The following is a 14,256-nucleotide window of genomic DNA, read 5'->3' on the forward strand; positions in this document are numbered from 1 at the left end:
GGAGGGGAAGAGATGTTTGTGTCAAGAGTAACTTTGTTGCCTTAAATAGTCTTATTTGTGTCAAACTTAGCGATGGACTTGATCACAGCTACAGTATGAATTCACTCATCATCTTCATTCTGATGGAGCCTCTGTTGAACAATCTTGTATTTGAAATTCCTTTTTATAAACTTTGTCTCAGGTTTTTATAATTTATACTTTTAAACTTGCACATTATCTCAGTCTCTCTTCCAATGCCAATGGGTAAAATCATGTTAATATTGATGTGTAGACTAGGAAGCTCCAAAGAAATGTGGATGTGTCCAGAAATGTCTGTTCAGCCTTAGAGGAATCCTGCAGTTGTTGTCTGAGTTTTCTCTCATACTTTTGCAAAGCATTTACAGTTCTTATTTGTTCTGTCTTTAGAGCAAGAAAGTGTATTAAATAAAATAACAGTACGTGTTTTAAGTAGTAATTCTGCAGTATGTGTGGGTCCATCTGTATATACCTATTTTGTATTTTTAAATCTTATTTTTAAATTAGGGATTGCAGATAGGGACAAGAGAACTGGAGGAGATGGGAGCAAAGTTCTGTGTTGGCTTACTGCGTTTAAAAAGAATGTCCTCACCTTTGGAATACAGTCTGCCTTCTAGTCTGTTGGATATTGAAAATGAGCTGATGGAGTCAAGCTGTAAAGTGACAAGGTAACACACATTTATTATATTTACTACTCTAATTTTTTTTTTCCCCCCAAGGAAAAATTGCACTTTGTTATTGGAATGTGAAGAACTGAGGAAGACTGGAGCTTAAGTCTGCCTGGCTGATCTCTAACACAGCCCTCTATGACCAGGGGGATGTGTTCCTTTCTCCAGCCTTCTTCTCTTACCTCTGAGCTCTGGAACTCCTGAGAGCCATCCTCAGCAGTAAAGACTGAGGCAAAGAAGGCATTCAGTAATTCCGCCTTCTCTGTGTGCTCTGTTACCAGGACTCCACATTTTCCCTAATCTTCCTTGTGCAGCTGATATACTTGTAGAAGCCCTCCTTGTCCTTGATGTCCTTTGCCAGGCTCAATTCCAAGTGGGCCCTGGCCTTCCTTATCACAACTCTGCACACCCTGATGGTGTTCCTATAGTCCTTCCACTTGGTTTGTCCCTTTTTCCACATCCCATACATTTCTTTCTTGAGCTTAAGATTTACTAGGAGCTTTCTGCTCCTCCATGCAGGTTTCCTGCCCCCTTTGCCTGATTTCATCATGGGGATACACTGGTCTTGAGCTTGGAGGAAGTGGTGCTTGGTTATTGACCAGGTCTCCTGGACTCCCTTCTCTTCTACTACCTCTGTAGCTAGTTTTAAAAAAAAGGGGGGTGGAGGGGTTCAGCTGTGAATGGTCTTTAACTCTTTTTCTTTTATTCCTTACGCTGGTTGAAAAGTTGTCCATTAGAATGAATTAATGTAATTACCTGCTTTGCTCTAGAAACTAGTCTTCTGCTTGTCCATTTTGGTAGCATACTAGTTTAATGAGCAACACTACAGAGAGATTAACACTGAAAATCTGATTCCACCCAGTTATGCCAGGGGCTAGGATAGTTGATCATCAGGTAACTGTGGAAGGCAGCTCTCTTGTCCTAAAGTCCTTGAATACGAAAACATAGATACAGTCAGTTTTGTCTCATGGACAAGGATCAGCCTAAGGAGGAAAAAAAAATAATTTCGTATGTATTGCTTTATATATGTTGCCAGGGATTCTGAATATGTGTTGTCTGAAGGTGACCTGTTTGCAATTCTTATAGATATGAGAGGCTTACTGTCTGACAGAAATTTCAGTTGTTCTTTGGGTTGAGATGTAAGTGTTGACAAAAGAGACCAAAACTTCAGAAGTGAAGAATGTAACTGCTAAGGAAGTGTACAGATGTTTAAAAAAAGTTGTACGATGCACCTCAGGTAGATAGATTCCTTGAAATAAAGGTGAAGAGCAAGGGGCAATGTTTTATACTGTAAAGCTTTTGAGAGAAATCGCCAGATGAAATTCCATCTTTATGATAGAAGTCCTACTATGGCAGATAAAATCAATAGTTTTGATTACAGTTTTTCTCACAAGACCCTTATCAGGAGGAAAAAAAAAAAAAAGAAAAAAAGGAAAACTAGGCGATGGAGAAGGAGGAAAAAACTTGATAGCTGCCTTCAAGTACAAGAAGACAGATGCAAAGATTCTGTTCTCTCTAGAGTGAACAGGACCAGGATTAATGGCCTTAAATTACAAGGAAAGGTCAGTCTAGAATTCAGGTAAAAATTCTGTATGGCAAGCAAAAATGAAGTTCAGAAGTAATCATCTGGGGAAGCTGCAGAGTCCCTACAGGAGATTAAGAATAGTATAAAAATATGAAAAATAGATCAGGCCTTCTGTGGAGAGCTAGAAGCAGCCTCTGGTTTGCAAGGCCTTGTCCCCTTGGAGGACTTCAACTATCACAACATCAGCTGGAAGAAAATCACAGCAGACCATAAGCAATCCAGGACTTTCCTGGATCGATGATATTTATGACAATTTCTGGACCGAAGTGACACAAGAACCCACAAGAAGAGATGCTTTGCTGCATCTGGTACTCACAAACAAGGATGTGCTGGTTGGGAAGTGAACACAGAAGGCAGTCTTGGCTGATGGAGTTCAGGTTCATGTTCTCAAGAGGAGGGAGCAGGGGAAAGATCACAACCTTGGACTTGAGGAGAGCACATTTTGGTCTCTTCAGGCATCTGCTTGGAAAAGTCCCATGGAATAAGGCCCTGGAAGTGGGGCCCAAGAAAACTGGTGGATAGTCAAGGACTACATCCTGCAAGCGATATTCAAGGACCATATCCTGCAAGGCCAAGAGCAGTCTATCCCCATGAGCAGGAGCTTAAGCAAAAATGCCAGGAAACCTGCAAGGGTGAAGGAGGAGCTCTTGGCTGAACTTAAATATGTCAAGGAAGTGCCTAGAAGGTGGAAGCAGAGACAGGTGACCTGGGAGGAAGATAGAGGCACTGTCTGAGTATGCAGAGACATGGTTAGGAAAGATAAAGTCCACCTGGAGTTGAATCTCATATGGGATATCAAAAGCAACAAGCAGGGTTTCTATAAGTATCTAAGTAGGAACAGGAGGGCTAAGGAAAAGGTGAGCCCACTGCTGAATGGGGTAGGAGCCCTGCTGACACAGGACATAGAAAAGGCTGAGGTACTGAATGCCGTTTTCACCTTAGTCTTTACAGGCAAGACCAACTTTCAGTAATCTAAGGACTCAGAGACTGGGGAAAGTCTGGAACAGGGAAGACTTACCCCTGGTGTGTAGCACCAGCTACTAAGAGAGAAAAATAACTCTTACAGCTGAACCCTGGACATGATGGAAGAGGAACAGGTTGGAGAATACTTAAGCAAACTGGACTGACTTAAATTTATAGGTCCTGATGAGATGCACCCAGGAGTGCTAAGGAAGTGCTCTGATGTCAGTGTGAGGCCACCGTCTGTCATCTGTGAATGATCATGGTGATTGGGACAGGTGCCTGCAGACTGGAGGAAAGCAAATGTCATTCCTATATTCAAGAAGAGCAAGAAGGACCCAGGGAACTAGAGGCTGGTTGGCCTCAGTTTGATCCCTGGTAAGGTGTTGAAACAGCTAATCCTGGAAAGCTTCTCCAGCCACATGAAGAAGGAGGAGATTGTGAGTAGTCAACATAGATTCGCTAAGGGAAGTCATGCTTCCTGATAACCTTCTGCAATGAAATGAACGGCTTGGTAGATGTGGGGAATGAAGTGGAAATTGCCTGCCTTGACTTTAGTAAGCCTAGTGGTATCCTGGGCTTCATTAGGAGTGTAGCCAGCAGTTTGAGGGATGTGATTCTTCTCCTCAGCACTGGGGGTGAGGCCACACCTGAAGTGCTGTGTCCAGTTTTTGGTTCCCCTGTACAAGAGGTACAGGAGAGATGTGGCCATACTGCATAGAGTCCAGGGAGGGGCCCCTAAAATGATTAAGAGTCTGAAACATCCCCCCCAGGGGGAAAGGCTCAGAGAGCACGGACTATTAATCTGGAGAAGAGAAGGGTCAGGGGGCATCTTATCAAAGTGTGCAAATACTTGAGGGAGGTAAAGAATACAGAATGTTGTAAAGAATACAAAACCAGGCTCTTTCCAGCATTGTCTGGTAACAGGCTAAGGGGCATTGAGCACAAACTATCAAGGAAGTTGCATACAGTTGGCTTTCTGGGCTGCGAGCGGACACTATAGCTGGCTCATGTTGAGCTTCTCGTCAACCAACACCCCCAAGTCCCTCTCCTTACGGCTGCTCTCAATCTGGTCTCTGCACAGCCTGTAATTGTGTCTCCAGTTTAGAGACAAGGATGTTGTCCGGGACAGTGTCAAATGCTACAGATAATGAAAAATCCAAGTATATCTTTTAAGGGACAAATACAATTTTAGTTTGAAAAAAACCTAAGAGGTTTATTTTTTAATATGTTTGGAGGATTGATGTAAATAAGAAAAAACATAGGTATTCTCATAAAAAGTAAGAAAAGACGCTTTTGAAAAAATTTACAGTCATGCCTAAATTTATATATTCAATGGCAGGTGATGTAGCAAATACTCTTTTTTAAAATGAAAGGGGTATTCTTAAAGTTCTTAATAAACATGAAGACCACAGTATTGTATCAGGTATCTAGAAGTTCATCTTTTTACCAATAAAATATTGTTTGAATAGAATCTGCAAATCTTCAGGTTTTCATATAGTATTCTCTTTTAACTGCCATGACTCCAAAGAAAATACAGAGATTATGTCATCCCTTACATTACAGAACTGTAGGTGTGTGATAAACAACCTCTGCTAACCGGAGAAAAATAATGGTTTCCTTTTAAAAGGAAAAGCAGGAGGTTTAGCAGTAGAGGAAGAGGGATTATTGAGCAAGTTAATTAGAAACAGCCCAAGGGAAAAGTTAGGAAATTAAAACCCATAGAATCAGCATGATGACAGCTAAAAATATATTGTCGCAAGATATGCTGAGGGTGGAGAGCGGCAGGGAGGCGAATAAAGAATTTGATTAAGCGGCAAGAAATATTTTCAGGTGTTTTGATTTCTACATTTCTTATGACCCAGACTCAGTAAAACAGTGGAGTAATAATTCCACTTTACAGATTCATGCTAACCTTTAGAATAAAGGTTGCTGAAAAGTTAAATATCCATGGTTAACGTTTGCTACGTCAGAAGATAACATGCTATGAGAAAGCAAATATATGTGAATGGTATGCAACACAGGTTTTTCCTTTGACTGTAGAAAGTACCATTTTGTAAGGAATTAAGAATCAAGAAAGGGAAAGTGAAAAAACTAAATTTAATATATATAATAACAATATTTGTTTTCAGGAATAAATGATTGAGGAGTTGTGGTGTATTGTCCTGGATAGTAGTAGAAAGCTAGGACTATTATGAGGCAGATTTCAGAGCCAGTTTTTGTGTTAAAGGTTTACGTAGCTTTGAAAATAAGATCTGTTCATATATTCCAGAGGTACTTTTCTTGAATATAAGAAGTAATTTCTTGGCTTTTTGTTTTGGTTTTTTTTTTAATTAAATGGGAAATGTCTGTGAAAATCAACCCTCAGTTTCAGATGAGAGCTTTGAATATACACATCACAGAGCAAATGTCTAAAATGTGTTACATCTGACACACTGACTGAGAATGTGCACAGTGGCTGAATTGCTAGAAGTCAGGGCATGCCTACATTCTTACACGTACGTGAATAAGTAAAATAAATTTATACAAATGTAAATATATATATATTGAATACATATACCAATGTGTTTTTCAAGACTATAAAATAGAACCTATTATATGGTTTCACAAGCCACTTCAAATAGGTGAACTATGTGGTTTGCTTGTGTGTCCTGTTCTGTGTTTTTTCTTTAAAACAGGTTTTGTTGGTTGCTTTTTTTAACTGGATCAATTATGTGAGTTTAATTTCCAAATAATGACACTTATTAAAGAGTGGATATAATTTTTTTAAGAGTTTTTCTATATTATACCTCACTAACATAAATTTTTATAAGTGCCTACTGTAATGCTTTAACATCCCATTGTCAGTGGTTAAAAAAATATTTGTTATTGACATAGCTCATTGTAGTTTTCTGTTTCAGCATTCAAAATTATTAGTTAATATTGGGCCAACATTCAGATTTAATGGCTCAATTTCCTGTGAATTGAATTACATAGTCTGTCCTGCAATTGCCGTGTGGATTCCTTGCGTGCAATAGCAAACAAATCAGTATCTGTGTTAACTGATTAGAACCAGAAGTTGCAAAAAAAATATGGACTTGTTGGGATGTGATACATTTGGTGAAGTTCCTTTCCTTTTGATCTTTAAATCTCACTGGGATAGTGGGAATTGGGCTCCTTGCTTGTAGGAAGTGTGCAGTGCTGGATTGTGACCAGCAGGTTGAGGGAGGGGATTCACCTCCTCTACTCAGCTTTGGTGAGGCCCCATCTGCAGTCCTGTGTCCATCTCTGGGGCCCCATCATGAGAAAGACATGGACCTATTGGAGAAAGTCCAGAGGAGGCCACAGCGATGCTGCAAGGGCTGGAGCACCTCTGCTACGGAGACAGGCTGAGAGAGCTGGGCTGGTTGAGCGTGGAGAAGAGAAGGCTCCGGGGAGACCTTAGGGCAGCCTTCCAGTACCTAAAGGGGTCTTGGAACTAGATGATGTTTGAGGTCCCTTCCAACCCAAACCATTCTGTGATTCTGAAATTAAACATTTAAATTTTTTTCCCCCCCCCCATTTTTTTTCCCTTAGAAGAAGTGTGGGTAGATAGTGACTCCCTAGGGCAGAAAGTGTCGTGGGATGGAAGCACAGGAAAATTGTATTCCTTTGCTGGTTCTACTGCAGGTTCTTCATGCAAAGCATGTATCCTTATGGTATGTTGGGTTCCCCACCTCTAAAATGAAATTAGCATCTTAGCAAAGATACTGGTTATTTTCCTCACTCTTTGTCTCTCCTAAATGGAAACAAATTTGTTTTAAACACCAGTTCATTAACCAACATAGTGGGTTGTTGCCCTAGTTACAGCTTAAATAATCTTTTACCAGCATTTAGTTTTGTGGAGCATTCCTTATTGCATGGCTTAATGAGTAAGAGCTTGTTTAGTGAGCCACGATACAGATTGTTTTAAATGTAAATACAGAGACCATGACTGAATTGAATTTTTGATAATTTATTTTCTTACTATTTTAGGTTTCCTGTCCTGTTTGTTTTTTTGTAGTTTGTGGGGTTTTTTTTTGTTTTTTGGGGGTGTTTGTTTGTTTGGTTGGTTGGTTTTTGTTTGGGTTTTTTTTTTGTGTGTGTGTGTGTGTGTGTGTTTTATTTTTGGTCCGTTCCCCCCCCCCAAGCTAGTACTAACAATTATTCTTAATTTTTCTTCTCCTAGTATTTGAATTAACTGTTAACAACACAAAACATGACAGTATAGCATGTCACTGAGGCTACAGGTAGAGGAAGAATACTGTGAAATTTATTTATATTGAAAAGAGATTACACTGCAGATTTCAGGTGGTCCACTTAAGCTCCTAAAAGAAGCAGTGATTAATTCTTTTAATTATAAAGCCACAGCCAAGCTAAGCTGTTGTATGCCTTAAGACAAAACTCATCAGAATTAAAATGCAAACATTTCTACAAGTACCCTGTGATCTTTCTCAATAAGAACATTCTCACTGTTTTCTGTGAGTTCTGTATGATTCAATTATTAGGTAAAATCCATTACAAAAATGTTTTTAGGACTTAATGTGAATATAAAATTACTTATGAAGTATTTAGGAACACTTAGTGCTTTTAAGCAGTTAGCTTCTTATGTCCCAAGAGAGGTTAGAAAACTGGATCTGGAAAATGCCTTTTTTTCCTTCTTCTTTTATACTTTTTTCATCTCCTCTGTGTTAAGGACGTGAGAGGATCAGAGAGTTGTATTTTAACCTTTCTCCAGTAACACTGAAGGTGTTAGTCCTCTTATCACTAGTTAAGGGCATAGACCATTCTTTGGGCAGTAGGTCTGTTCCTTAAACCTACTGCCTCTGAGTTGCAAGGCTTAACATAAAAACTTCAAGTCTTTGCTGTGTGCAAGTGTGTGAGGACTTGATTTAAGTGATTCATACGGGAACTTAATCTTAGTTGTAGGCATAAATGTAACTCCTTATTTTGTGATCTCTGATATGTACAGTGTAATTGCTCACAATGCTTTTCAGTAAAATGTGTTTTAATAAAATACAGACATTTCCCAAATGAATTTTTAGATTCTTACCTGGTTTTTAGGGGTTTTCTTATATCTTTTAGCAACTGCTGTTTCTTTATGTAGTTGTATCCTTCTACAACAACTTCTGATCCTGCTATAATTATATGAAGTCTTTACAGGCCGTTAGCGTAGGTCTGTAATGTGTAGCTAATTTGTCGTGGCACGTTTGGATAATGATTGTGTATGACTGACTAGTTCAGGGTTTTACAAACTTGGTTTTGGCTCCCAGTTGGTTTACGTGCAATTAAAAAATGAATACTATTTCAGGTAAGCTGCCCCTTATCTGCAGTAGTTTTTTGATTATTGTATATCAGGATATGGACTGGGCCTGTTCTGAATCTATGTTCCAAGTAAAACTTTTAACATGATTCATGCAACTTCTTGTTCATTCTAGCCCCACTACATATGTTTTGGATGAAGATGAACCTCGCTTCCTTGAAGAAGTTGATTACAGCGCAGAGAGTAATGATGATCAAGATGCTGAATTAGCTGATAATGTGGGTGATTATGAGGCAACTAATCAAGAAGATGGACTTTCAGACTCAGATTCAACAAGGATACTCCTTTCTTGAACCAGCTTTGCAGCCGGTAATAGGAAGTTAAGTATCCTGGCTTTTGTAGTCAAGTACTTTCTTGCTGTTGTCTACCATGGGGATATACTTAAGGAAACACAGATACCTGGGGCGTGCCTAGCTCAAAGACAATAAATATTTCTGATAAATTGTCATTTTCTTTATTTAAGGACTTCTGTGTTTTCTTTTAGCACTGAATAGATAAACTTATTTACCAGTTCATTTTCTACTAAATATCACCACGTGGCATTTTGTGTCCTTAAATCCTGTCTTCAGAAAAATTAATTATAATTTATGGTGTGTCAGAGTACAGAAATTCTTTTGTGGTACGGTTCTTTGAGTTGCTTCCTGAAAAATACATATGTACAGATTTTCTAAATTAATTTGTGTATGTGTGTGTATATGCGTGTCTGTATACTGAGCTGAAGAGGTTATTTTTCACATTATTTCAAAGATACTCAATTGTGTTTGAGGTAATGTAGTGCCTGCTCTGGAACCATTCGATAATTACTAAATTAAAAATGAAAAAGCAATGTATGAATTGTTGCACTTGTTTCTTGCTTCTGAGGATTATATGGTTTTGCCACAGTACTAGGTGATTTCAGTTTAGGAATTCAGTTTAGGAATTTTGTGCACTGATCAACACAGCCTGTGCTTATAAGAACAATACACTGTATAAAATTCAATCCCATTAAATAGGCATGGTTTAATATGAGAAGGTTTGGGTTTTGTAAGTATGCATGACTACCAGAACTGATTAGATATGTACACTGTTCAGCTACCCAGTTGCTCCATTTTTCTCGTTCAATATGCATGTAGTTAAAAAGCATTCACTTTACTGGGGGCACATTAACTATATACCCGATTCAAATGCTCTGAGAGGGAAAGTGCATTTTGGTTTAAACATCTTTTGCCTGGTTTCAATCCAGTGTTAACCCTGTTCTGAGCAGGAGATTGGACTATAACCTCCTTCCAGCCTGAATAATTATTCTGTGACTCTGTATTCTTCATGTTTAAAGTCAAGCTGTCAGGCATGGGATTTACACTTCTTCATCTCCTGTCATCTACCAATTCTCATTGCCTCTTGCCTCTGCTTAGAATAAGATCTAACAGAGAAATGAAGTTGTACCCTGTTGTTTACAGAACTGACATGTTTTGCAATGAAAAATTTTTTTCCCAAATTATTTTTACTTGATGTGACCCAGTTGTGGCATACATTTTCTGCTGCATGTGCAAGGGCTTTAAGAGCATGAAGAATAACACTTCTAAGTTACCACAGGTTTTTAACTGATGAGAACTTTGTGAATGTTTACTGTTACAAATCAAACTGTACTTTGGAGGGGAAGTGTGCCTTTGGTAGAAGGATTAAAGAAAGTAAGTTATCAATGATTCTCAATCAGGAGATGGATTTTCACCAGGATCTGCTGTTTCAAATGCGGCATTGTTTGGTGATGCCTGTCCATATCATCCTGATTCTGATACTAGGGAAAGGTTTTTGATTCCTTGGATATGCTACTATATTTTTGTTTAAAGGCTTAAATTTATATTAATATTCACGCAGGTTTGAGATGTAAGGGTATAGCGAAACATTTACATTCTTGTCCCTTTAGAAGTCTCTCTCTCTCTAGTGAAAATTATCATTCCTGGCGTTCCATGAATTACATACAGTAAATAAGAAAGTTTATTTAATACCCTGTTGAAGAGGAGCCCTCTGCATTGGAATTGTAGAGGAATTTTCGTCCTTGAGGATTTGTACTTCAGTACCTTACATAAATAATTTTTACTTAAATTTCCCCTTAGTTTTCATATGAACCTGTATTAATCCTGGAACACTATTTTCATACTACAGGCAAGACTAGAAATGTACTTCATCCCTTTAAAAAGAATTGTGACTTAGTAGTACAAACCCATGTTTTCATCATGAGTAAATATGCATGTATGTTCTTCTTATATCTTCTACAGCTGTTAGTGTGTGCAAAGAAGGAGTTATTCATAACTTTTATAATGGCTCAGTTTAATAGGCACTCTCCTAAAACAATAATGTGTTTTTACACTAGATTCTAATGCACTTGTGCATTGGAGTAGATGTATGCGTTTTATTAGATAGGATGTCAGTCTGGCAGGGGTGGGTCCGAGTTTTGATTCAAGAGTGAAGGTTTGCCCTTACCTTACACATTGTTGGAAATGCAAAGGCCGTTACCTCTTACACATTTTGTGGCACTTCTTAACGTGCCTTCTGAAAGGCAGAGTCTCCATTTGTGTTCACAGGGATGACGGTTCATGGAAGAACTACCACAGTGGTAGCAGCTTCAGACTGTTTATGTGACTGTTTATACTTCTCTGCTACACGTTGCCATTGTTGCAGTGGTGTTGGCAGACACATACTGGTTTTCCCTGTGAACTGTTTTAGTGGGAAGTCTGGTGTTTAGATGAAAATGGAATAGCTGAGGCTTGAGCACACACTCCATTCTGTTTCTGTGGCATTTGTCCAGAATAAATGGGCAGAATGGATAGCAAAGAATGACAGCTTCTTGAACTGTCACAGATCGGTCACCTAGCATAGCCTGTCCACACAATAGACTGTTTTTATTTTATGCATTGGCAATCCAGTGTGTTTCTGGTTTTAAATGATGCTCTTACTATAAGCATGACTGATTCTGTATAGGAAGAGAACATATTCTTATATCTTTTTCCAGTAATAACAAGAAATAAGATTATAAACCATAATTACATCTGTTATTTACTGTCTTGCTTCTAAATAATTGCTGGATGATTAATTACTTTATTCCCTTCCCAGGTATAATTCAAGTTTGCAGCACAAATTTTGGTATTGTGTCTTCACTGGTGACATACCCTGGTGTAATGTAACTTACAGCTAAGACTGTAGTTTGTGCCAAAATCTTGCCTGACTGTTTTTGGAGGTGGATTGCTTTATCAGCCTGACTTATCAGGGAGAACTGGTTCGAATCTGAAGTAAGACTGGAGTAGCAGTAAACACTGTTCACAAAATGCAAAAATTCAAGGTTTCAGATAGTTTCTATTGTAATGCTGTGATAGATACAATTGTTACAGTGTTGTTATGCATGGCCCAAATAACAATACTTATTAATAAAAATACTTAATAAAGAATTAATTACAATCAATTTGCTTCCCTATTATTGATTAGTAATGTTCAAAGCATTTCTCATCATAGCATTTGCAGCAATGCACCTACCTGTAAGAACTGGGGTGTATTTCAGAAAGTAGGATATTTTTGTTCTCTGTCAAGTTAAAGTCAGTGTGCTGCAGGCTTACAGTACCATTTGCATATCAATAAACTGAATTATAACTCTCTTAAAAAGTTTAATATTCATTAATGTATGTAAAACTTAGGAAGACTTTGGATGAACTATACTAAAAGCCATTAGAGAGCACACAGAAGAGGAGAGTCTTTGGTGAGAGTCTCCCTCCAACACAGCTAATAGACTTTTAATCTGATCTGGGGAAGCCACAAGTTAATTCCTCATTAAGTAATCCCTTTACAGTTCAACTCAGACTGCAGTTAGGGCTAAGTTATTTTTACTATTTATATTTTTGCAGTAGCAATTTTAAGATTTGAGACAATGTTTTTGAGGGAAGACTTTTAAGATACAGGCAGATCTTCTGGTTGTATGAAGCTGTCTGGAAAGAGCAAGTGGTTACTAGAAATCCTCAGTGTCGATTTTGCAAATGCATGTGCAGTTTACTTAACTATGTCTGTTGTGTTAGTTTAACTTGGAACAACTTCCTTCACAAGCTCTGTTGTCCAAACTCTTGCAGGGTGTATAAGAGTCACAGTGACTCTTAAATTAGTCTAAGGATATTTTTCTTTGATCTTCATGTTTCTAAGGTCATCATGATGTAAAGCATTCGGGATGTGACCTTGCATCTTGTTTGCTTAAATAAACTAACTGTAGATTGCTTTGAAAGAAGGGCTTCAAAATATGAAATGCTAAACAGCTTTGACACCTAGTAAAGAATACATTATCTTACATTCTGGATGGCTTGGCTATTTTTAATAGTATCATATATAGAATTTGTTTAGTCTCTGTAAAATACCTCATAACTATGAAAAACACGCCCTTAATTCTTCTATTATAAAAAGTTAAAGGTATTTGCACCTAACTTTTTTTTTTTTTTTTTTTGTACAAAAACCATAATATTGTTAGTGCAGTCTTTGAAGCAGTTCAAAAAGAATCATCACTGAAAATTAGGGGTTTAGCAACAAAGGAAACAGCACACCATAGGATTTGTTGATCCAAATTATGTGGTTACCCACTGCCAACCAGCTGCTGCTGTTTTGCTGCCTATTAGCATTCTTGGCATGAGATGTTTGTGCTTAGTGTGTGCCCTTATTTCTTGGAAGGTGGTTATTTAGCATGCATCATTTTTCATGGTAGATTGGAAAAATTCGTACTTAAACTAGCAGCACCACACAGCACTACTGTAAATTTTTACTGGCCTGAAAGTGGAATAATAAAAGAACTTGGCTAACAAAATTTCACAATACTACTTCCATACATGAAATACTGCTGTTAATATGGAGTGGGGAGATTGACTTACAGTGACCTGAAATAGGACTCTTCTTTGCACTGTCCCTCCACACTTACAAAAGTAAGATATTAAATGTACAAAAGGATCTGCACAATTTAGTACAGACTAAGAACTTTCTTCCAAACCCCAGACTATTGTTACCTATCTTTTGTCCTACACACTTGAAAAGAAAAATGTCTAGATTTACTTGTCATGTATTTAGAGAATATCTGACTCTACTACTCAATTCTTCTGTGTGTTTGTTTGGGAATTTTTTCCCCCTGAAAAAGTCTACTGGAGTAAAAAAATGATGTAATACTATCGTAGAAGTCTTCTAGCTTAATCTGCCTTCTTCTGACAACTAATCTGCATAAGGCATCTCAATTAAAGGTAAGTTGTAAGCTTATTACGACTGCTGCCAAGGTCATAATGAGGTTTACCCGCAGAACATGTAGGTCCATGGGCCAGGAATGGCCAAGGCAGGGGGTTAGATTTACAGAACAACAGTCTTGCTTCCCTTCAAACTTGACAGCCACGCAAAGGTTATTTGCCTTCCAGGAAAGGTGGTACAGGCTGAGATCCAAAACTCATATTCATTTACAGCTTGCAGTCTTCTTAAGTTTAACCCTAGCACCTGAAATGGCTCTAGGAGGCTACTGGATTTCAGAGTTGAATTGCTTTTCACTAGGGTGGTCTTTCATCACTTGATTGGTTGCAGACCACGCTCCTTAGCAAGTCGGTCTCACTTAGCCTTTCAAGGTTAAATCATAACTGTTGTCTTCTCTAGCTAGTTATTAAGGCAACATAAACTACTTTTAGGTGGCAGCATTGTGTTCATGCTTACTTCTTTCCCAGAAGACGACG

The 14,256-nt window shown here is 38.2% G+C and overlaps 1 protein-coding gene across 10 annotated transcripts in view; it reads left to right on the forward strand.

The window, feature by feature from the left end:
* AGTPBP1 (ATP/GTP binding protein 1) overlaps positions 1 to 11,984 on the forward strand; it is a 63,344-nt gene extending 51,360 nt beyond the window's left edge. For all 10 annotated transcript variants that reach the window (XR_003989337.1, XR_003989338.1, XM_030471408.1 and 7 more), the window contains 2 exons: positions 523 to 683; positions 8,664 to 11,984. Coding sequence is in view for 8 of the 10 variants with exons in the window: in XM_030471408.1 (XP_030327268.1) it covers positions 523 to 683; positions 8,664 to 8,841 (339 nt within the window). In the remaining 2 variants the exon portion in view is untranslated. The remainder of the gene's footprint in view (positions 1 to 522; positions 684 to 8,663) is intronic.
* The last annotated feature ends 2,272 nt before the right edge of the window (positions 11,985 to 14,256 follow it).

The sequence above is a fragment of the Strigops habroptila genome, chromosome Z, assembly GCF_004027225.2.
Source record: "Strigops habroptila isolate Jane chromosome Z, bStrHab1.2.pri, whole genome shotgun sequence".
Lineage (NCBI taxonomy): Eukaryota > Metazoa > Chordata > Aves > Psittaciformes > Psittacidae > Strigops > Strigops habroptila.